General features: G+C 47.3%; 1 protein-coding gene across 1 annotated transcript in view; it reads left to right on the top strand.

The window, feature by feature from the left end:
• Window positions 1–24,189, top strand: part of Itgb5 (integrin subunit beta 5) — a 107,985-nt gene that overhangs the window by 5,817 nt on the left and 77,979 nt on the right. Inside the window, exons 2-3 of the mRNA XM_075965429.1 lie at window positions 8,279–8,364; window positions 21,035–21,239. Coding sequence (XP_075821544.1) covers window positions 8,279–8,364; window positions 21,035–21,239 — 291 coding nt within the window. The remainder of the gene's footprint in view (window positions 1–8,278; window positions 8,365–21,034; window positions 21,240–24,189) is intronic.

The following is a 24,189-nucleotide window of genomic DNA, read 5'->3' as shown; positions in this document are numbered from 1 at the left end:
GTGTGGGTCTTTGGCAGATGTCTGATGTCCAGAAAGGCAGTCTGAGGATGGATAGATTGAGGTAGCACCTTGCTAGGACGTAGTTGAATTTTGTGGTACCATCATTTTGAGACATGACTATTTAGTTGCTGGATTCCGTGTTGGAAACCCTGTGTCTTGTATGACAAATGTATGGGGCACAGCTCAGGTGTGGGGAGCAACACCCCAGTGGCTCACCACCCTCAAGCCCGAAGGTTCAGGCTTATTTGGTACTTTCTTTTACTCACTTCCGCTATCCCGCGGGATGTTTTGCATCAGGGCATTATAACTGTTGTCTGTCGTCTTCACTAGTAGCTGTGCGACTTTGGATGGTCAGGGTGGGCCGCCGTGAGAAGGGCTGCCTAGAGCAAAGATGGCTTGGAGGGTCCAACAGAAAGTAAGGCCAGAGGACTGGCACCTTGAGCTGTTGGCTGTTGAGGGACCAGGCAGGAAGGGTTGGATTAGGAAAAACATTTCACACATCTTGGACAGACGATAGGCCGGACATGGATTGCCTGGATATGGCTGGTGAGAGAGGGGGCTGAGTCAATGAGTTTTGAAAGCAGAGTGTGTTTTTAGATCATATTTAGTAATAAACCTTGAGCGAGACTTGAAGTTACGGAGCTTCAGAGCGTGGAATCTGAGCTGGGAGCAGTGACTGCAGACAAGGAGAGATGTGGCTGCTGGCTGGCCGATAGCGCCTATCTCTGCGACCTAGACACAACATTGCGACACTGGTGAACTCGGGCTGCTTGGCCTTGTAGTCATTGCTTCCTTCCTTTTCAAAGGCTCCGTGGTGCCAGTGAGTCATGTGGCCAAATCCCAGCTCTGAAATATTAATAGGTGGAGATCAGATATGCCAAGGGAAGTGACTCTGTCACTGGGATGTGCGTGGCAGGCACAGCCTAGGGTTTGGGGTTGTGTCTGCTGCTGGACACCCCTCAAGCTCCAAGGAACAGCACCCGTGGCGACCGCTGTAGCTCTCACCTCCCCGGTCCAGAGCTCAGATATCAGCACTCACTTCATGCAGAGTGTCTGGAGTCTGGATTTGTCCCAAGGACAGCCTAATTTTAGGGCAGTTGAATGTCGTAAAACCACTTCATTATCGAGTGTGAATCTGGAGTATTAATAGAAATAACTACGAAAGCAGAGTCACTGGTGTTTTTATGGCTTTCCAATACGGTTTTTGTTTGTTCTTGTTTTTTTTTTTTGAGACAGACTCTCACTCTGGCCCAGGCTGGCCTGGAACTCATTATGTCCCATGTGTGACAACCCTGGCTCCCCCTCCATAGTGCTGAGATTACAGGCACGAGCGACTGCCCAGCCGGCCGACTGTTGTCACACCAGGTCTCCATCATGTCAGCCATCTCTTATTAATAGTTCAGGTCTTTGGAAGTGGTAGACCGGAAGACTCAGGACTGTCTATCAGAAAAGAGAATTTGCCCTGCTGGGCTCTGGGTCCTTAGCCTGGACTCCTGGGGCTCAGGTAATCAGAAGTGCTAGCTGTGAATTCATGTGGTTGTGAGGGCTCTGACCACAGACTCCTTTCAGGCCACAGTGTGATTAGCAATGTCTTCCAGGAGCTGTGGAGCTCAGCGGGCCACAGCCTCCTTGTGTCTGAGAGCGCAGGGACCACCTGCGGCACCCTGTGGCAGCACTTGACAGCTGGGACCCCTGTGTACCTCCTGGTCAATAGGACTCCTGTTCCTGGTCTTTGTCAGCTTTCCTTATGTGGCAGCTCAACTAGCTCGCCTGAAAACACTCCCACTTCTAGGCTCTAATGTCCCATAGTTCCATTACTTTGCAGAAGGGTGCGTGTGTGCGTGCATGCCTTTGTGTGTGTGTGTGTGTGTGTGTGTGTGTGTGTGTGTGTTTGCAGAGATGTGTATGTCTGTGTGGGGAGAGGCCAGGTGCTTTTTCCAAACAAGGTTTCTCTGTGTAGCCCTGGTTGAACTGGAACTTGCCTCAAGAGATCCGCCTGCCTCTACCTGCCAAGTGCTAGGATTAAAGGTGCGTGCTACCACCACCCAGTTTTTTATTTTCTTAAAAAACAAGCAAAAAAAAAAAACAAACCCAAAGCAAACAAACAAACAGAAATCCCCAAACCAGCCAGGAGGGCTTGTATGTGATGAGGTTGAAGAGGGGCAGAGAAAAGCAGCTTAGGTTTCTGACAGGTAAGGGCCATTTGGCCAAGACCGGAACATTTTGCAAAACACACACACACACACACACCTCTATTCTCAAGGGTTTCCGTAGATATTTGGAAATTGCTGCCTTACAACTGGAAAGGAGCCAGGCAGTGGTAGCTCACGGCTTTAATCCCAGCACTCGGGAGACAGAGGCAGGCGGATCTCTTGCCTGGTCTACAGAGCAAGTTCTGGTTCAACCAGGGCTACACAGAAAAACCTTGTTTGGAAAAAGCACTTCCCCCCTTCTCCCCCCCCACCCCACATACACATCTTTGCAAACACACACACACACACACGTGTCTGTCCCATCTCCATTTGGTACCTTTACTAACAATCTCACTCCTCACCCTGTGTGCCATGGCAACCACCATTCTGTTCTCTTTCTGTAGATTCCATGAGCTCGCTGCATGCAGCTGTGATTGCAAGGCTACATCCTTCTGTGCCTGGCTTATTCCTTATATCATAATATCCTTCAATGACTGGACTTTATTTTTAAAAACTTAACAGTTCGTTATAATGTATAAATTAAAATTTCATATCATTGATTATATATTTAAATTAAAAAATGTTTTTTGAGACAGGTTCTTGCTATTTAGCCTGCCTCTACCTCCCAAATGTTGGGATTAAAGGCATGTACATCCCTGCCCAGCAAAAATAAAAATAAATAAAACTAAAATATAAAATTTTGTATTTGTGTGTGTGGGTATGGGCCAGCATGGTCCCCTCAATGCATATGCCTTCAGAGACATCAGATTCCTTAGATCTGGAGGTATAGGTGTGGTGAGCTGCCCAGCCTGGGTTCTGGGAACCAGAGAGGCTCTTTAGCGGGAGCAGTATTCACTTTTAGCTGCTGAGTCATCTCCCATCCCCTGGTCTCACGGGGACCAGCCTTGACCTTTGGATCTTCCTGCTTCCTCTTCCCCAACACTGGGTGCACAGGTGTGTACCACCTCACCTGCTGTGGGAGGCGTTGATGGCGCCCAGAACTTGCTGAATGCCAGGCAAGCACTGCACCAAGCTACATCCTAGCCCTAGATCTATAATCCATTTTGAATTGCTTTTTGCATATGGGGTGAGTTAGGGGTATAGTTTCATTCTGTTACATGTGGGTGGCTGCTTGTCTCAGTGCTGCTTACTGAAGAGACCGAACTTTCATTGTGGTTGTTAGCGCCATTGCCGAAAATCTGTTGACCATAAATGTGAAGTTTTACTTTATGGGCTCTGTTTTGTTCCACTGATCTGTGTGTCTGCTTTTTAATTTTATTTTATATTATTTTTATTTTGGGGAGGTGTATTGTAAGGAGGTTGCTTGTTTGTTCCCGGCTGCTCAGACAGGCAGGGCCAGAGGTGGGGCTGGTTTTGTGGCAGGATGAAAAGCAGGGAGAATTTGGGGGCCGTGAGGAGGATAGGAGCCCCTCACTCTGGATTCTGGTTGAAGCCGCTCTGCAGAAAATCAAGAACAATTACCAGCTGTTTAAGGCTTCCTCCTTCCCATTTGTAAACCTGCAGTTTTCTAGGAATTTCGCCAGAATCCCCGTTTACAGAGAAAGGGCTTCCTCTAAAGAAAACCCTCAAGCAGCCTCTGGCTTCTGGTTTTTCTTTATCAGATTATAATCCCGCCAGAGGTGTCACTCTTATCAAGACACAACAGGAACTAGAGAGGTGAACGCGCAGTGATTAAGAGCACTGTGGCTCTCCTAGAGGACCCAGGTTTGGTTCCTCTACTCACAGGGAGGCTAACAACCATCTGGAAGTCCGGTTCCAGGAAATCTGACACCCTCAGGCATGGACGCTGTGCACCTACATCCGGGCAGGCAAAACTCTCCTGCACAAAAGCAAAATAAGTCTTTTCAGGGACCTCTTTTTCATAATTTATGTATTTTTATTTCTTTTATTTATTATTTTTATTTCTTTTGGTATTTAACTTGCATGTATGTCTGTGTGAGCCTGTCAGATCTTGGAGTTAGAGACAGTTGTGAGCTGCCATCTCTCCAGCCCCCTGTAAACTCTTGAAGTACCTTGAGAGACACCCAAATGGTCTCCATGGGTAATGCCTACTCTCCATTGCGGAGCCCACACTCACACATGGGTGTGTCTGACTTTCTTCTTATGCTAAAATGTCTTCAATCAGAATCTCCCAACTCTGCTTCAGAAACTGGCTAGTCCTGAAATTCTTCCCATGTTAAAGCCGTGAACCCTGCTTTGACCCAGGTCAAGGCCCGAAAAGATTAGGGAGCTCCATCTGCTGAGGGCAGTGGGAGCCGCTGACATTTTGATTAGTGTAGCTTGGTAGTGTATTGGAAATTGGCTAGTAAGAGACCGCCAGCTTTTGTTCTTTTTGTTCAAGACTGCTTTGCCTCTTTGAGATAAATTTTAGGATTTCTTAAAACAATTTTAGTGAAAAGTGCACAGGACATGGATAGGACCTGCATGGCTCTGCAGGTCCCTTTGGGTAGCATATGCCTTTTAAACAGTTATTCATTGTTCCAAGCCTTGCACATATCTGTACCAGGGTTTTTATTTTGGGCCACCAGCCAGCTCCCAAATAGCGATATGGAGACTTACTACTAGTTTTGAATGCTCAGCCTTAGCTTAGCTCTTTTCTGGCTAGCTCTTTTAATTCATCCTGTTTCTCTTTATCTACCTTTTGCCTTGGGCTTTTTACTTTTCTTTCCTTCTGTATATCTTTTACTGCTTCTCACTGGCTGGTGGCTACCTGGCTTCTGGCCCTGGGGGTCTCCCTTTTTCCTCTCTTCCTCCTTCTCCCTTTCCTCTTTCCTCTCAACCTAGATTTCTCCTATTTATTCTCTCTGCCTGCCAGCTCCACCTATCCCTCTCTCTTTCTAGCTATTGGATGTTCAGCTCTTTATTAGACCAATCAGGGGCCTTAGGCAGGCAAGGTGAAACAAATGCAACACATCTTTACATAATTAAGCAAATGCAACATAAACAAAAGTAACACACCTTTACACAAAGTAATATTCTGCATCATAAACAAGTGTAACACATCTTTTCCTAGCTAAAGTAATAATTCTCTAACGCATGTCACTCCATTTTTTTCCCTCCCAAGATAGAGTTTCTCTGTGCAGTCCTGGCTGTCCTGGACCTTGCCTTGTAGACAAGGCTGGCCTCGAACTCAGAGACTTGCTGCCTCTGACTCCCAAATGCTGGGATCACTGCCCAGTGTCACTCAACTTTTTAAAGCCTATTTAATGTGTGTGACTGTTTTGCTCAGTGTGTGTACATGTGCCATTTGTGTGCCTGGTTCCTGCAGAGATCAGAAGGCGGCACTGGATTCCTGACTAAAGTTACAGATGGTTGTGGGCTGCCATGGCCTCTTCAAGAGCAGCAGTGCTCCTAATTGCTGAGCCTTCTCTCTCACCCCTCCCTTTCTTTTCCTTTCTTTTCCTTTTCCTTTCCCTTCCCTTCCTTCCTTTCTTAAATTGGAAATCCCTTTCATTATTAATTTATTTCTGAGTTGTTTGCTCGTGTTTTGACGTTGTTGTGTATGTGATCGTTTTCTTTTCTTTTTACTTTTCTTTTTTTTTAGTGGGATAGTGGTTTGAGACAGGGTTTCTCTGTAGCTTTAGAGCCTGCCCTGGAACTAGCTCTTGTAGACCAGGCTGGCCTTGAACTCACAGAGATCTGCCTGCCTCTGCTCCCCGCCTCTGCCTCCTGTGTGCTGGGATTAAAAGCGAGTACCACCACTGCCTGACTGTGTTCATTTTCTTTATTTCTTTTCCAGATAGCTTGCTGTTAGTGTATAGAACTGTACTGATTATTTACAATATTAATTTTTTATTTGCTTTTGTATGTGTGCGTTTCTGTGTGTGTTTGCTGCGATGTGCGTGTATAGGTCAGAGGATAACTGTGGTTGACTCTCTCCTTCCACCTGTACGTGACTTCCAGAGATTGAATTTAGGTCACCATGTCCGGCAAGTGACTTTATCCACTGAGCTATCTTGTGGGTCTCTAGATGTAATTATTTTTATGATATTTAGTGGAACACGGGAACACTTTGCTTTTCCCTGTATTTCTTTACCATTGTCTGTTTAATTTTCTTTGTTTTACTTTCCTCCTTTAAGAACCGAACTGTTATCAGGCATGTTGATACATTTTTGTAATCATAGCCATTGGAGGCGGAGGCAAAAGGATTGGGAGCTGGGGCCAGAAAGAAAAGTAAGCAAAACCAAACAAAAACAAGAGTCGCGAACCTTCTTCCTCCACCCAGTGTGCACTTCTGTCCTTTTTACAGAGCAGTGACCAGTAGACCTGTTGGTCTGTTAGCGACTAATTGGGTCATTCTCATTCAGAGAAAATTGCTTGAGCCACACACACAAGCTCTGCTCTTGGCCAGAGGCCATCAGCACTGTTTCTGACAGGAAGGGAAAAACGGCCGTCAACTCCGCCAAGGACACCTGTGCTATTGGTGCTGCAGAGGAGGGATGAGGGAGGTCAGTAGATTTAATCTCACTGCCACAGTGGAGACCTTTCCCCCAGACAAGTGGGGTGGGAGAGGGAAGGCTTGTCTGGCTCCAGTTCCCTTCTTAGCTTCTAGCTTTTCTTTTACAATCAGGAATGTGTGCTGGATTCATTTTTAAAAGTCCTTTATTTTTATTTTTCGAGAAAGGGTTTCTCTGTATCCTGGAACTCTGTAGACCAGGCTGGCCTCGAACTCACAGAGATCCACCTGCCTCTGCCTCCCGAGTGCTGAGATTAAAGGCGTGCGTCACCGCTGCCCAGCGAAGTCCTTTATTTTTAAAAATTTATTTTCATGTATGTGTACGCACACGTTGGGTGTCCTGCTCTGTCACTGTCTCAGGGTCTCTCACTGAACCCGACCGAGCGAGGCTGGTGGTCAGCAAGTCCCAGCGGACTCTCTTCTGTTTGTTCCCCGAGCAGTGCTGGGGCTGCAGCTGTGTGTATGGCCAGGCCATGCTTTTTAGGCAGGTGCTGGGGATTTGAACTTAGGTTCTCGTGCTTGTGCCTCTGCTGAGCCATCTCAATAGCCCCAGAATCAACACTGCCCCTCTTCCTCCCTCCCTCCCTCCCTCCCTCCCTCCCTCCTTCCCTCCCTCCCTCCCTACCTTTGATAAGGTCTCATTCTGTAGCCCTGGCTGATGTGGTACCTGTCTGCTTCTGCCTCCCGAATGCTGGGATAAAGGCATGCACAACATTAAAACAAAACGTGAAATGAGTTTTGAAAGACGATCTCCCTGTGTAGCTTAGCCAGTCTGGAATTCTCTATGTAGCTCAGGCTGGTCCAGCTACTGATCCTCCTGACTCTCCTGCCAGGATTATAGACATGAGCCACTCTGCCTAGTGTTTTCTCAGTGCCTCACAGACACCCATAGGCTTTTCCTCCTTGACCTGTTAGATTTGCTAAATCGGTGGATTCTTTATCTTAGCCAGCATTGTGTTTCTTCTTCTCTAAGGGATGTGTGCTGACATGGAGTAGCTGCAGATTTTGATGAGATGGTATCCCAAGTAATTGGATTTCAGAATTTTATTTTTAACACCTAAGTGAAACCAATCTCCCCCCCCCCCCCCATTTTTGGGTACTCTAAGTGTAAAAGGACCTTTTCCTTCAGTCAAGGGAGGATGCGTTGAGTTACAGGGAAAAGAGATGGTGCCCACGTGGACACAGCAGAAGTAGGAGTTGCTAACGTAAAGGCACGTGCTTGGCAGCGACTCCGGAGACTGTGCTGGCTTCAGCAAAGGAACCTTGACCTGAAATTAGCACTGGGGTCCTCTAGCCCCACATCTGTTAAGGGAGTGACTCCCATCCTGTCCCTCTCCCAGGCACTTAAAGACTTAATTACTGATGTTTTATTATTATTAATTATTATTGCTAGCTCATGTGTGTGCACATGTGTAAAAGGCCAGGAGAGGGCATCTGATTCCTCGGAACTGGAGCTATAGTTGGTGGTGAGCTGCCGATGTGGGAGCTGGGAACGACACACTGGTTCTCTGGGAGAGCAGCAAGTGCTCTTAACCTCAGCCCTCCCTCCAGCCCTGCCAGTGATGTTTATGCCAGGAACTAATCAATGCATCCTCATCTCGCTTTGAAGGGCTCAACATCTGCACTAGTGGAAGTGCCACCTCATGTGAAGAGTGTCTGCTGATTCACCCCAAATGTGCCTGGTGCTCCAAAGAGGTAGGTGTGATGGGGAGGGAGAGGAGGGAGTGGGAGGGCTGGCAGGAAACCGTAGCACACAGATGTGCACCAGAAGCTGAACGGATGCTGGCCCACTCACAGGACTCTGACTTGTTCTGGATGTTTGCCTGAGTGTTCTACTGCAGATTAGACCTTCAGCCCTCACCTCAGCTCTCCGAGTTATTCTGAGACAGTCTTGTTAAGTTGCCTGGGCTGGGTTTGAATTTTCTGTCTAGCCTAACTAAGCAAGCCTTGAATTCGCAGCCTTCCTTATCTCTAGTACCCGAGATTGTAGGCCTGTGCCACCAGGCCCATCTCAAAGCTTCATTCTCTGGGTCCTTTCTTGTTTCATTTGTGTGTGCCCAGTAGGCAATGCTTTATTTAGCATTAAGCTATGTTCTTCCCTCAGTAGACAGGGTTGTTCACCGGGTCACACTTTTCTTTGTTTTTCATTATCGGGGACTGGATTCAGGGCCTTGATCTACCACTGAGCTAAATCCCCAGCCCGTAGATTCTGGCCCCTTTGTAGCGCTGAATGTTAATTGGAGAAACCAGATTGTGTTCTCTTTCATGTGGGAACCAGTGAGGGCTCGGCTGTGGTCTCCTGAGATTTAGACAAGCGTTCTGAGGAAGAGCTGAGCTTGGGAAGTGAGTTTCTTGTGTAACAATTAAAAGCAGGCCTTGGGCTGGTGGTCTCCATAAGTACCCAATGTAAAATAATGGCTCTGCCTTTAAAGGAAGTTTTTTTTTTTTTTAAAAAGTTTATTCTGAGCCACTGTGGCCTAGGGACAAGGATTCCAGTATGTTCTACCATGGACAAGTTAAATGAACTTTTGTAGTCACAGAACAAAAAGGAAGACAGACAGACATTTGCTGCTCACATTGGTGGCAGCATCTGGCAGGCTCTACCCAAAGCTGGGGATCTCTTTCATAGGTTCTCTTTTTCATTCATTCATTCATTCATTCATTCATTTGTTTATTTTTCTTTTCAAATTCTTAGTTAGAGACAGGGTCTCACTATGTAGCTTGGCTGTTCTGGAACTCATTATGTAGACCAGGCTGGCCTCCAACTCACAGAGCCCTGCTTCTGCCAAGTGCCGAGATTAAAGACATGCACCACCATACCCAACCCTCATTTTTTTTTATTTTTAATTATGTGTATATGGTGGGTTTGTTCAGTGAGTGCAGAGGCCAGAGCCATCAGATCCTCTGGGCTGGAGTTGCAGGTGGGTGTGAGCTGCCCAACATGGTTCTGGATCTCCGGGTAATATGCTCTCACCGACTGAGCCATCTCTCCAGTCCTATAGACTGCATCTTTTCTTCTGTAAGGTCAGTGATGGTCGCTTTTAATTGTCAACTTGGTAGAGCCTAGAATCGCCTGAGAGATGGGTCTCTGGACAGGCCTGGGGGTGTTTTCTTGATTACATTGAATGCGGAAGACCCATCCCAGTGGCTGGAGCCATTCCCCTGCCTGGGATCCTGGACTGTAGAACTCGAGAAAGGGAGAGGAGTGACAGCATGCTTCCGGCAGTCTCGGCTTTGTGATTGCGGGTGCATGTGAGCAGCTGCCTCAAGCCCCTGCTGCTGTGACTTCTTCAATATGATGCATGGTACCCTAGAACTGTGGGGGACCGTTCCTAGAACTTTGATGGACAGTTCCTAGAACTTTGGGCCAGAATAAACCCTTTCTCCCCTAAATTGCTTTTATTAGAGTCTTTCATCACAGCACCAAGAAAAGAAACCAAGACAGGGTCTGTAGCCCAGGCTGGCCTCAGGCTGCCGTGTAGGTGAGGATGACTATTGACTTCTGGTCCTCCTCCTTCCACAGGCTGTTCCTCCACATGTAGTGTGTGCACTACAGGAGGGTACGGAACTAAGCTGGAGACTTACACACACACACACACACACACACACACACACACACACGGGGACACGGGTCATCCTTGATACAAGAGCGCCAAATTTATTGTGCTTATATAGGGATCCTTATATGGGATTGTGCTTATATAAGGATCCTTAACTGATAGCCTCGTCCCAGCTCTCAGGATCTTTCAGCTGCAGGCCTCATCAGAACCCACTCCCCTGCCATTAGGGTCTTGTGCTCAGAGCAGCTGCAGGCACATGTGTTTTGCTCAGTTCACTCCAGCAGGCAAAGGGTCTGAGGCAGGCAAAGAAAGTCAAGGGGCCCCTATCACTCTTGGCTGATGTGGTGCTGAGGGTAGAAACTAGGACCTAGTACATGTAGGGCAAGCATCCTGCCAACTGAGCTGTATCCCTAGCTCTCTTTCATAGGCTTTTGATGCTACAGCACTCTTAGTTTTAGGATTGGTGGAGCCCGGAGTCTGCCATGCTCAGTGAGAAGTTTGTTGGAAAGTTGGATGAATACTATGGGTAAATAGATATTAAAGGGCCCAAGACTGCCCAGGAATATTTTGATTCTTGACCTACAGCAGTGAGGCTCTCCTTAATCATGAAGCTCTAGTCAGGTTGCAGGGTCCTTACTAAACACTCATCTTCCTTAGAGAACACCATTTCACTGTTTCCCATGGCATTCTCTCATGAATGTCATGGCGTGCCAGATGTCATGAATGACTGGCATCTTTAGTTATGGCCTATTTATTTAATGCTTATTAGATAGTTAGCCTCCATGGAATGATTTTATTTAAAAGAGATATAGCCAGGCATGATGGTGCATGCCTGAGATCCCAGCACTTAGGAGGCTTAGGCAGGACGACCTTAGGTTAGAGGCCAACATGGGCTACACAGCAAGACCCCATGTCAAAAGCCAAACAAGGGCTTGAGAAATGGCTCAGCCAGCAGTTAGGAACACACACTGCTTTTGCAGAGGACCCAAATTTGGTTCCCAGTACCCATACCCATGTGCAATAGCTCACAACCACCTGTAACTCCAGCTCCAGAGGGTCTGACACCCTCTTCTGCACTTGGAGAATAACTATGCTTAGGTGTACACATACCCACACATACAGACACACATATAACACATAATTAAAATTAGAAAGTAAAGTCAAAATGAAAATAAGACTGTCATTTTCCTTTTTCTTTTCTTTTTTGAAACAGAGCCTCACTATGTAACCCTGGCTGACTTGGAACTCTCTATGTAGACCAGGCCTTTTGCCTCTGCCTCTCAAGGGCTGGTATTAAGGATATAGTGTGGTTTTGTTTTATCTTTGGCACAGTGGCCATGCCTTGATCTACTGCTATATCAGCCAGCAGTTGTGACTCCACAGTTACAGGCCTGCTTCTCTGGCAGCAGCCCAGCTGCTCAGGCCATAGCTTGGCATGAATTCTGTTCCCCATGGCACTGTCTCTGCTACTGCTACTAAAGGTAGCTTTAACTAAATCTCTGTTCTGATTATAAATAAGACTTGAGATTCAAAGGCTGCAGTGAAAACCTGCTAGCTCAGAGAACTAGTTAACCTTCTCTCCTTACTGATATCTCTCTGAAAAGGCCCATTCTTCCAGTCTGCCGAGCAAACTGTGCCACTCCAAATCCCTCCCCGCTCCTTCTGGTGCATCTCTCTATCTCTTTCAGGTGCCCTCTTTCTGTCAACTAGTTGCTAACTCAGCCTCCTGACCCAAGGTTAATTTTATTTAACTAATCTAAGTGCAAACTCGGGGTTCACAGTGTGACCAAATATCCCTAACAATGTCATGCCCAGCTCTTTTTTTAAAGTCCTATAGGAAGGAATAGCTTGGGTGATGTTAGACATATTATTATAAAGCAATGCAAATATTAGGCAGTTGTTTTAGTGAGTGTTCTATTGCTGTGAGGAGACATCACAACTGCAGCAACTCTTAGAAAAGAAAGCATTTAACTGGGCCTTGCTTAGAGTATCAGAAGTTTAATCCATTAGTAGCATGGAGGGAAGCATGGTGCACACAGGCAGATGAGGTCCTGGAGAGGAGTGGAGAATTCTACATGTGGTTTGGCAGGAAGAGAAAGAGCCACTGGGCCTGGCTTGAGCATTTGAAACGGAAAGCCCACCCCCCAGTAACACACATCCTCTAGCAAGGTCACACCTACTCCCAACAAGGCCATACCTCCTAATCTCTCTCAAGTAGTACCATTTCCTAATGACCAAGTTTTCAAATATTTGAGCCTATGGAGGCTGTTTCTCTTCAAACCATCACACCTTCCTTCCTTCCTCCCTTCCTCCCTTCCTCCCTCCTTCCCTCCCTCCCTCCCTCCCTCCCTCCCTTCCTGGATTTACTGCCTTACAAATACAAACATGATACTCGGTCACTAGGAAAATGACATCATATACACCAGGATATATTTAGTATCAGAATTGCTGCCAGTTTGGCACAAAGCATGTCAGCAGAAGCAGGGAGGCATAAAGTACACTTTACCTAACATCTTGGTTCATGAAGGATGTGTGCTCTGAACAATGTTTTGCATGAATTAAGCACCATAGTAATCTCATTGTAAAGTATTAATACTTGGAACTCACTCTGTAGACCAGGCTGGCCTCGAACTCACAGAGGACCTGCCTGCCTCTGCCTGCTGAGTGCTAGGATTACATATGTATGCTGCCACGCCTAGCTGAGCTTCTTGTCTTAAAGGAAGTTTCCAGATCACTTTTCTAAACTGCTGTTAGAACCGTAGAGACAAACTCTCCCTTTGTGAGTAAAAGAAAGCAGCCCTGTCGTTTGGGCTGGCTCGGTCTGTGCAGTGTGGTGTGTGGGAGGAGTAGGGGATAGCTTCTGGAGCTAATAATAATGCACTTGTTTTATTGATGATATTCTGAGTCCCAGAGAGGTAGAGGAATTCCTTCAGAGCCAGACACATGTGTCCGGGCTAGCATTTACGAGCCTCACTTCGCTTCCCAACCTCAGATGACAGTGCCTCTTAGCGCATGGACTCAGCAACCCCCGTGCAGCAGGGAGTATATAACTGAACAAGGTACTCCCAGAAAGGAGTCTATATGGAACCAACCACTTCCTGTTTGTAGTATCTTTGTTATGAGCCTTCTCTGGAACTGTTTTTGGTTCTCTGTGATGTCCAAGACAGATCCAGGTTCTAAGGTACCTGCTTCCTGCTCACTGCTGTCCCTGGCCCACCCTTGACTGCTGAGACTTCTGAGTGTCACTTGGTAAAGCCCACATAATGCCTCACACTCCCCGGGGTGTCCCTTCTTCCCTTTGCTAACTACTTCTGCTTGTTAAGGATGAGTTCAAGCCTGTCTATTCTGTGAAAACTTTCCACAGTAGGCCCATCTGTCCGTCTGTCCATCCATCTACTCACCTGCCCATTCATCTATCAGAATATGAGAAAGGGAACTCCCTCCGCCGGTCACTGCAGGCATGGCTTTAATCTGCTCATTGCTGTGTCCTCTCCTACAGTTGCTCGCCTGTAGCGGTTGCTCAGTGGGTATCAGCTCGAGGACTTTGTCGGATGGCTCTTTATTACATGCCGTGTTCAGGTCCTTACTTGCTCATTGCTCTTGTCTCCCAGGATCTCTGTATTATGACCCTTCTCCCATACTTATCTCCTCTTACTGGGCTGTTTCCCTACCTGTTGCCAATGAAATAATCATCTTTTTTTGTTTTATTCATATCATACCCAGTATCCTTCTGAGGCTGGAACAGGAGTTCATATCTGATGAAAGAGGCTTGCTAAACAAGCATGCCGTGCATCTTAGGATGACTTTGAACGTCTGATGTCCCTGTTTCTACCCCCTAAGCCTTAGGATTGCAGGTGTGTTTGCTTGTTTGTTTACACAGTGTCTTATGATATAGATCAGGCTGGCCTCAAATTCAGCATCTGCTTCTGCCTCCTGAGTGCTGGGGTTTTCAGGTGTGAGGTATTTCACTGGCCCTCACGGCTACTGTTAATGTCTTAAAACATGAAATAAAGGTGACGTTACCCAGTGCCTAGCCTTACTGGATGTACATGAGGTTCAGACCAGGAGGGCTTCTAGTGAACTGAACCTCCCAAATGGCTGAATGAGTCATCTGATAAACAGCCGTTGCTGCCTATGAGCATATATGAGTAAAATGGGCCGTGGGTTCTGGGAGCCAGGGTCTCTTTTTTACTCTGTTTCTTCCTTTCTTATACAACACTTCCAAAAGCCTGACCTGATACTGACAATGAATAAATCATCCTAAGTGACACATCGTTGGTCTAGCCCACACACGGGGTCCCTGGCTAGCCCACACACAGGGTCCCTGGCTAGTCCACACACAGGGTCCCTGGCTAGTCCACACACGGGGTCCCTGGCTAGCTCACTGGGTACCCTCTCTGCTTGCACAGAGCCTCATTCTTGGCTGTACTGGAGCAGCTTCCCAACTCTGGGGTGAGCTGTCCCTGGGGCATCAATTGTGTTTTGGGATGCTAAGGCTGGACAATCTGGGAATGGTTTTGGTCTAACTTGTGCCTTAGCAAGACAGAGTAAGTACAACCCGTGTCTTCTCGGCCCCATTCTGGGATGCTGTCAGAGGAGCAAGGTCTCTCTGCCAGGAGCATGTGATACCCAGTGGACAGCCTCAGTGGGTCCTAGCCAGACTTAGCCAGAGTGGCTTTTTAATTTGTTTTCCAGACAGGACCTTAATCTGTAACCCAGACTGCGCTTGAACTCAGGATCCTTCTTCCTTAGCCTTCTGCAGGCTGGGATTGCAGGTGTGGGTGGGGTCCATCCTCGGTCACCACTGGCCTCATCTCCCGGGGACCCTCTGCCAGGGGACACTACCTCTGCATCCACTTTTCCTGCCACTGTATTCTTCTGTAGGAACTGAGTTGGGGGCAGCCCATGGTGTCCTGTCTCTCTTAGTACTTCCTGCTGGTTCTCTGCCTGCTTCTGCAGCATGGCCCGCTTGCCCTGCCCTTCTTGCTTTCGCTTCCTGTGGTTGTGGTGGGGGAGGGGAGTGGGGGGTGGAGGGGCTTCAGCTTGACTCTCTCTGCCAGGCTCTCCAGACCCTTTCCTACTGAGTAGTATACAGTCTGCCTTCTGTCTTTCCCTGTCCACTGCTCTGCCTCTGACCTCATGGCCTACTCCCTCAACCTGTTCTGGCCCACCTGACCCTGAGCCTCTTAGAACACTTACATTCCTTGTCCTGCCCAGCAAGGACACAGCAAACGCCATTAGTTTCTTATCTTCAGTGTTTTTAGGTTTTGGGACAGGGTTGCTCTGTGTAGCCCTGGCTGTCCTGAAACTTACTCTGTAGACTAGGCTAGCCTTGAACTCACAGATCCGCCTGCCTCTGCCTTCCACTGGGTCTAAAGGCATGCACCACCACTGCCCTACATCCACCACTTTAACTGCAAACTGTGCTCTTCCCTCAGTAAATTCAACAACCCAGCCAAGAATGAAAGCGGACACTGTGGTGGCAGACTGGGGCAGCTCACATGCTCTCCACTTCATTGTCTAAAACTCACACCACTACACCCAGCTACGACGAGAATGAGGAGATGGTGTAGCTGCGTGCCAGGACCTAAGGGAGAAGGAGTTGGGTGACCTAGTGATCTGTGCCTTATGTGGGCACACCAGTGTAGCCTGTAGGAGGCCAGGCTGAGGAGGCCATGGTCCCAGGAGGCAGGTTAGGGAGGATACCAAGGACAGATGTAGGCGAAGCTTGCACTCAGGTCTCGGGAACGTGGGTAGGTTGCTAAGGTGTGACTGTTAAGATTCAGTGAGATGCTGTGGTCCTGGACAGAACCAGGATGCTGGGAATTCCAGGAGAAGCACTAAGCCAGGCAAGGCTGCCATGGTGATTTTGAAGGGATTTGCATGGACCAGAAGTGTGGCCCCAGCTGGGGGAGGTGCCCTTGGCCTTGGTGGGTGTGGAAAGGAAGAATGAAAGAGTGGATAGGATAGGAAAGAGGTCAGAGTTTGAGGGAGACAGGTAGGGAAAGAGGAACATTCTGGGACATGGTGGTGGCAGGAAAGGTATCTTTATTTTATTTATTTACTTATTTTAGTTAGAAAAGAAATGAAACATGCACACACACATACACACACACACACACACACACACACAAGAAAACAAAGATAAAAACAAACAAACAAGCAAACAAAAAATTCCAAAAACAGTCTTTGGCCAACTCACAGTGAAATGTACATTCATTGAAAGAATCTCTCTGTGCTGGGCTGAGTAATCATAGTCATCTTGGTCTACTGTGGATGCCTCATAAATATTTGTGCACTGAATTAAATGAGCCGGTTGAAAACTGGCACAGCGATTTCTCCACCCCGCTCCCCCACCCCCAGCCACAGTGAGTTTCTGGCATGCACCACACCACACATTCTGGTTTGTCATCATATACCACCACCCCGCCTCCCCCTCCCCCTGCCCCCAGTGCAGGACGGCCTGCCAAGCTAGAGTGCAGCTTGCTTGTGCTGGTCAGAGGCTCTGGCCCTGCTGTATGCAGTGAGCAAGGCCAGCCTCAGAGAGTAGCCAACTCCCCTGGGCCCAGCTCCCCTGAAGTGTTCTCACCTGCTGGCCATGGCACTTCTTCCCTTTTCAACCCAGTGTTTGGACCCACTAGGGCCTGTGTTCTTTTCTAGGGCTATGGTTCCTCAGTCTCCCTCACTGTCCTAGAAACAGTGCCCTTCTTCCTACAAACGACCACCACATCTCTCGTCATCCGCAATGAGTATAGGAATGCTTTGAAATAGTGCAGAGATGGCCCAGCAGAGACAGAAGGGCCTGTGCACTCCGGCCTTGACGCCAGCCTGGTGGAGCTCCCCTGAGCCCTGGCCTTGACTGCTGGGAAGGGGATTTATTTGATTAGTGAACCGTGCAGCCTGAAACAGCACTTTCAAAGTGACCTCCAATTGGCAGGTGATGGAGGGAGGAGAGCCTGGTGTGGTGACTTGCAAGTTCAGGCTGGGAACACCTCCCAAGCCTTTCTTTGATCATTAGTGCTGTGTAAAGCTATCAAAGAGGATGTGGGTTCTCGTTTCTGTTCTGTCACCACTATTGGTCACTTGCCTGTAGCAGAGGCCCTTTGGGAGTCCTTAGGAGACTTGGAACAGGTGTTCCCATGTGGAGTCCTTGTTCATGTGGTGCTTGTTCATGCCCCAGAACAGTGAGCAGCTGCTGTAGCCATGCCATGGCCACTGGAAGTCCATCTTGAACTAGAGGAAACCTTTTTCTGTGTTGGGATAAGTCAGAAAGATGATCCATTTTTTTTTAAGGCCATCCTACTTGTCTCCCATCTAAAAGTTCTATAAATGTGCCAGACCTAGTATTTCCTCAGCTGCTGGATCTGTGGGGCGAGGTCTTCGGAGACAATGGCAGGTCTGACATTCGGGCAGAGGTCTGTATCTCCAAGACCACTGAGCACATCAGTGATACCGCTGCTCGGCTGGGTCTGGGAAAGGGGAACAGTCACCCTGCAGGTGAGATGGGCGGTGCTAAGAAGAGTCTCAGTGTGGTCCTAGTGCCGTTCCGTGTCCTTGCAGTCTGTAAGGGGTCCTGAGAAGAGGACTCCTGAGAAGCGGACAGGCTGGCTCTGACCTGGCCTTTGGCAGAGTCTAAGGCGGTATGGGAAGGACTGGGGGAAGATGGTCATGCCAGGTGGTGGTGGGGCTTTGTGATGGCCTGGTCCAGGCAGATGGAACTGTCCAGCAGTCAGCTTATTTGTTTGTTTGTTTTCGAGACAGGGTTTCTCTGTAGCTTTGGAGCCTGTTCTGAAACGCTCTCTGTAGACCAGGCTGGTTTACAGAGATCCACCTACCTCTCCCTCCTTAATGCTGGAGTTAGAGGTGTGCACCACCACCACTCGGCCTGCAGTGAGAGGGGTTCGGAGACTCTTTAGTTAAGGGAGCGGTGAGCCTTTCAAGCTCTGGGCAGCGCTTTAGGCTGTGGCTCAGAACCTCAGGACAGCAGAGTGCCTCGTGGCGCCTCAGGTATTGACTCTCCCTTCCCCTGTCCTGTTTCCTCCATCATAGCAGACCAGGTGTGACTACCTGGGGGCCAGTTTGGAAGCCTAGGCTTTGAAATCTTTGTCTCTGTCTCTCTCTGTCTCTGTCTCTCCCTCCCTCTCCTCTCTCTCTCTCTCTCTCTCTCTCTCTCTCTCTCTCTCTCTCTCTCTCTCGCACACACACACACACACATATACACTCCCCTTCCATGTTTATGGACTGTAGTCATTAAGAATTTTTTTTTTTACAGTGATGATTCTCCAGTGCTTAAACACATAGATTATTAAAAAAAAATTGGAAACACCAATCATTATAAAACCCAGAAACAAAATAACCACATGGGTCCAGGAGAGTGCATCTGCTTTACTTATTTAAAATACTGCATGCCGGGTGTGATGGTTATGCCTACAATCTCAGCAGTCAGGAAACTAAGGCAGGAGGATTACCAAAAACTTGAGGTCAGCTTGGGCTAAAACAATAATAAATTTTAAAATCTTCATGACTCCCCCACCCCTGACACAAGGTCTCACCGTGTAGCCCAGGCTGGCCTTGAACTCCCAGAGATCCACCTGCCTCCCAAGTGCTAGGATTATAGATGGGAGCTACCAATCCCAAAGCTCTTGACTTTTTAGCCTTAAAGTTTGCAGAGATTCTTAGAGTCATTGATTCGTCCTAGGACAGCCGCACCCGTGATGGAGGGTGTGCCCCACTGGATTCTTACGCTTCTGCCAGTAGTCTAGCTTCTGACACAGCGGGCTGGGGATACTGACTCATCTGAAGCCTTGCGTCCTTACTGCCAGCAGCCAGGGGTTGTGTGGCCCAGTGCTGGTATCCACCCCGCTACAGAAGGGAGAACAGCTTGGGCTCGCTTTGCCTTTGCCATAAAATGTCTTTTCCTGGTGGGACTTTGGCTCAGCCGGTAGAGTACTTGCTTAGCGTGAGCCCTGTCTTTCGCCTCTGGCACCTTATAAAACCCGTCCTAGTACTTGGGAGGCAGAGGTGGGTGGATCAGAAATTTAAGGTCATTTTAGGCTACAGGTAGCCAGCTGACCTTCAAACAAACAGTAACCAGATTTAAAAAACCAGACCCTTTCCCCAAAACTCCTCTGCACAGGTGTCATAGTTTATAGCAGAATAGATTTTTTTTTCATTTTAAAATTAATGTCTCAAACTCTTGGTGTCCCATGTTAGCTTTCCTTTCTCCCAAATCCAACTTAAGAATCAACCAACCCAATCTCAATCTTTCTCAACCTCCTTGGCCCCTCTCTCTTCTCTTTTCCTTTCAGGTTTTTTGAGATAGTCTCATGTAGCCCAAATTGGCCTCAGTCTTGGTATGTAGCTGAGCTCTTGAACTCCTGGTCTTCTTGCCTCCTGAGTGCTGGGAATGTCACTGAGACTCTCATCAACACTTCATCACATCTAAACATCAGTAAAGATGAAAATGGAAGTATTTTTAGTCTACTGCTCATTTTGTCCCAATGAAGAGAAAATACCTCTCACCCCCTCTACACCTACCCTGTGTAGAGGGGTTGTGTGCACCAGGCAAGTGTTCCATCACTGAGCTACACCCCAGTTCCTTGTTTTCATAGTCTACGTGCTTTGGGATTTCTGCTTAGTCTTCCTGTTTTCCTGTTTGTTATAATAACTCTTTGTAAGTGAGTGATGAGCCATGTTTTTTCTTATGGTTTAAGTTTACCAGATTGTAAGATTACCTTATCAGAAAAATGCAACATTTATAATTTATTTTATGTGCATTGGTGTTTTGTCTGCATGTGCATCTGTGTGAAGTTGTTGGGTCCCCTGGAACTAGAGTTACAGATGGTTGTGAGCTGCCATGGGAATTGGTCGTGGTTGCTGGTCCTCTGGGAGAGCAGCCAGTGCTCTTAACCTCCGCACCATCTCTCCAGCCCCCTTGTATTATTATTTTTTTTTAAATTTATTTATTATGTATACAGTATTCTCAGTATTCTGTCTGCATGTATTGCTACAGTCCAGAAGAGGGCACCAGATCTCACTACAGATGGTTGTGAGCCACCATGTGGTTGCTGGGAATTGAACTCAGGACCTTTGGAAGAGCAGGCAGTGCTCTTAACCACTGAGCCATCTCTCCAGCCCCGGTGTATTTTTTTTTTTAATGGTAAAAGACTTCAGCCAGGTGGTGGTGGTGGCACACACCTGAATCTCTGGTCTACAGAGCAAGTTCCAGGACTTACTGTCTTTTGGTTTTTCGAGGCAGGGTTTCTCTATGTAGCCTTAGCTGTCTTTGGCTGTACTGGACCTCACTCTGCAGACCAGGCTGGCCTCAAACCCACAGAGATCTGCCTGCCTCCGCCACCCGAGTGCTGAGATTAAAGGCGTGCGCCCCCACCGCCTGGCAAAGGCTTCTAGGAGCACAGCGCTGATGCTGTGTGTTCACACATATGCTCCCATGTAGCTTTGCTTTTCTTTCCTCTGCCCTTTCATGCTCTTTTCTTTTTGCACGGTGCTGGGATCTAACCCAGGTCTTGCAATGTAGGCAAGCACTATTTATACCAAGCTACAAACCCAGCCAATTTCTTCCTCTTGCTGAAAGTGTAGACAGGAGCATTTGATCACCAAAATGGAGAGTGGAAGCAATCATTTTATATGCTAACATTAGGTCACAGCAGACCCGGGTAACAGGCGCTTTGGTCCATCCTCTGAATCCTCCTGAGGCCTTGTCCGCTTTTGAACAGTGAAGACGGAGTGCGGGCTTCAGGCCCCACCCTGATGGCTGCCTGTTTTTGTCTTGTTTCTCCACCCAGTACTTCGGCAATCCACGGTCTGTCACCTCTCGTTGTGACTTGAAAGCAAACCTCATCCGAAATGGCTGTGGAGGTGAGATCGAGAGTCCCACCAGCAGCACCCATGTCCTTCGGAGCCTACCCCTCAGCAGCAAGGGCTCCAGTGCCACAGGCTCTGACGTCATCCAGATGACACCACAGGAGATTGCTGTGAGCCTCCGGCCAGGTGAGTGCTCCTCAGGGTGTGTTGTGTGCCAGGGGCTCAGAAAAGCCCAATGGGTGGGGTGTGCTAATGTAGAAAATGGGCTTGATTGAGGTCAGAGCCAGGACATGGTAATGGGAGGAAAGGTTCATACCGGGAAGCAGAGTATAAGGTCGCTGGAGATGAGGCCAGGTGGAATAGCTTGGCTAGGTTTTTTTTTAAGATTGTAGTAGAGGCCTTGCGTGCATGCATGAGGCACACATCATCTCTTCTGCAACAAACAGAATGAACAAGCAAACCCTGACCCCTCCCAAAATAACACAGTGTTATGGTAGAAAATGTGTGTGTACAGACATATATATATATACACATATGCTTGTATATACACACTAAATATATATTTAGTTACACACACACATATATATTTAGTCACACATCCTGCTAATTATTCTGCAGTTTCCAGTATTAGATAGAAAGCGAGGATAGTATCGGCTGTTATTCAGTGAGTGCAGTGTCAGGCAGGTGTGAGGGAGGGCCCAGCTCTGGGAGGATTGGTGATGAAGGTCAGCACTGGAAGGGTAGTGATGAGGGTCTGGCCTCCCGATAGGGACACGATAGGGACACACGCAAGCCACAAAGATGTTTTGGTAGAGATGAAGGCTTCAGAGGGGGCTGAAAACAATTGGAATCTCTGAAGTTCTAGCATCATTGTGAATATATTTCTCGAGACAGAAACTCTTGAAACCATGATGCCTCTCAAAATTTTGAAGACACAGTTTTAATATTTACAAAGAGAAACAGGCTTATGTTTATAAGAAACCCTCTTATGTGAGGAGAGGGAGTGTGGATGTTGTACTTAGCAAAAATCTCAGTTTACTGAGTGGATTCTTGCCTCCAGGGAGCTCTCCCATCTAGGGGGCAGCTGTCAGGGATGTGGGGACTAGCTCTTCCAATGTAAAGCTATAGCGCTACTTTCATGCCCTGCCCCCACCTCAAAATAGCATTTGTTGAGTAAAAAGGAACACTTACACAAGATCAGCCAAGAACAAGACTCAGCAAGACTTGAAAGATACCCCATGAAGGCCAGGTTACTATCTTAGGGTAGGTCTGAAGGAGAAGAGAGGGGGCTGGGTATTGGGGGGGGGGTAGGGAGAGGGAAATGGGGAAGGATTTCCTCCCTTATTCTAATTTTTTTTTAAATTTATCTTGGGCTAGAGAGGTGGTTCAGCCACTAAAAGTTACATTTCTTTGCCTGTCGTGGTGGCATACATCTTTATCCCAACACTTGGGGGGCAGAGGGAAGGCTATAAGTTCAAAGTTAGCCTGGTCTACATTTTGAGTACCAGGCCAGCCAGTGCTTCATAGTGAGACCTTATCTCAAACACAATTCTATCCATGCATCCATGCATGTATCCACTCATCCTTGCATACTTGCACACATGCATCCATCCATCCTTGCATGCATGCATCCATCCACCCACCCACCCATCTATCCACTGTGTGCCTGTGTACATGCGTGCGGAGGTCGGAGAACAGCTTGTGGAAATCTGTTCTCTGCTTCTACCACATGAATCCGGAGATCAAGAACAGACTGTCAGTCTTTTCAGCAAACTATCTCTCTGGCCCTTTGTTTTTATTATTGCTTTTATTTTTAAAATTTATTTTATGTGTGTAAATGTTGGCCTTAAATGTATTTCTGTGTCATATCCATGCCTGGTGCTTCCAGAGGCCAGAGGAGGGCATTGGATTCCCTGGAAAAGTTCCAGATGGCTTAGAGACACCATGTGGGTGCTGGAAGTCAAACTCAGGTCCTTTGGAAGAACAGCCAGTGCTCTTAGCCATTGAGCTGTCTTCCAGTTCCCCTTCCATTTAAAAAAATTTTTTTAAAAATATTTATTTACTTATTATGTATACAATATTCTGTTTGTGTGTATGCCTGCAGGCCAGAAGAGGGCACCAGACCTCATTACAGATGGTTGTGAGCCTCCATGTGGTTGCTGGGAATTGAACTCAGGACCTTTGGAAGAGCAGACAATGCTCTTAACCTCTGAGCCATCTCTCCAGGCCCCTAAAAAAGTTTTTAATTGCATTTTATTTGTGCCTGTGTACGTCAGAGGACAACTTTTTTCTGAGTCATTTTTCTTCTTCCATCTGAGATCAGACCCAGGCCGTCAGGCTCAGAGGCAATGTGCCGTGACCCTCGGGGCCATCTTACTCACAGCCCTCCTTGATTAGTTCTTAAGTAGTATTTCAAAACTGTTTTTCAAATTGAGACGTAATTCACATATCACACGACTGTATCATTTTAAAATGTTCGGGTCACTGGTTCTAAGTCGACTGAAGCTGGGTAAGCATCACACTGTCTGATTCCAGATCATTTTCCCACCAGCAGCTCAAACTAACAAACTATCTGTCCCCTTCTAAACCATCTTTTCTACAGTGCTACCCTCACCGCACACTCCTCCTCCATTATATAACTTCGGGCCTTAATTCATCCACGTTGTGAAATGTGCTTTCAGCTGGTGCTTTTGAGCCAGGGTCTCGCTGTGTTGCTCAAGCTGACCTGGAATTTGTGACCCTCCTGTCTTGACCCTCCACACCATGCCCCTTCCTTCATTCTTTTTATGGCCAAAGGATGCGCCATGTTCTTGGGCTGCGCTTTAGTTGACGGACAAAGTGTTTCCACTGGGCAATTCTGAATATTCATGTGCAAGATTTTTGGGGGCCATGTGTTTTCAATAATTTTGGGTCTATAGCTAGGAGTAGAATTGCTGGATCATATGGTAATTCTGTATTTAACTTTCTGAAGAACTGCCAAACTTTAAGCAGGGTTTTGTATAAATACAAGGATCATGTTTTTCATTTTATTTCAGCACTGGAAACCGTATGTCAGGATAAGATTTTTTTAAAAAAAATCCTTAACAAAAAGCTTGAAATTCTTAGGACGTGCATTTTAAGTAAAGCTTAGAGAGAT

Source organism: Microtus pennsylvanicus, chromosome 1 (genome assembly GCF_037038515.1).
Source record: "Microtus pennsylvanicus isolate mMicPen1 chromosome 1, mMicPen1.hap1, whole genome shotgun sequence".
In the NCBI taxonomy this organism is placed as follows: Eukaryota; Metazoa; Chordata; class Mammalia; order Rodentia; family Cricetidae; genus Microtus; species Microtus pennsylvanicus.
This window is presented reverse-complemented; position numbering and strand designations above follow the sequence as displayed.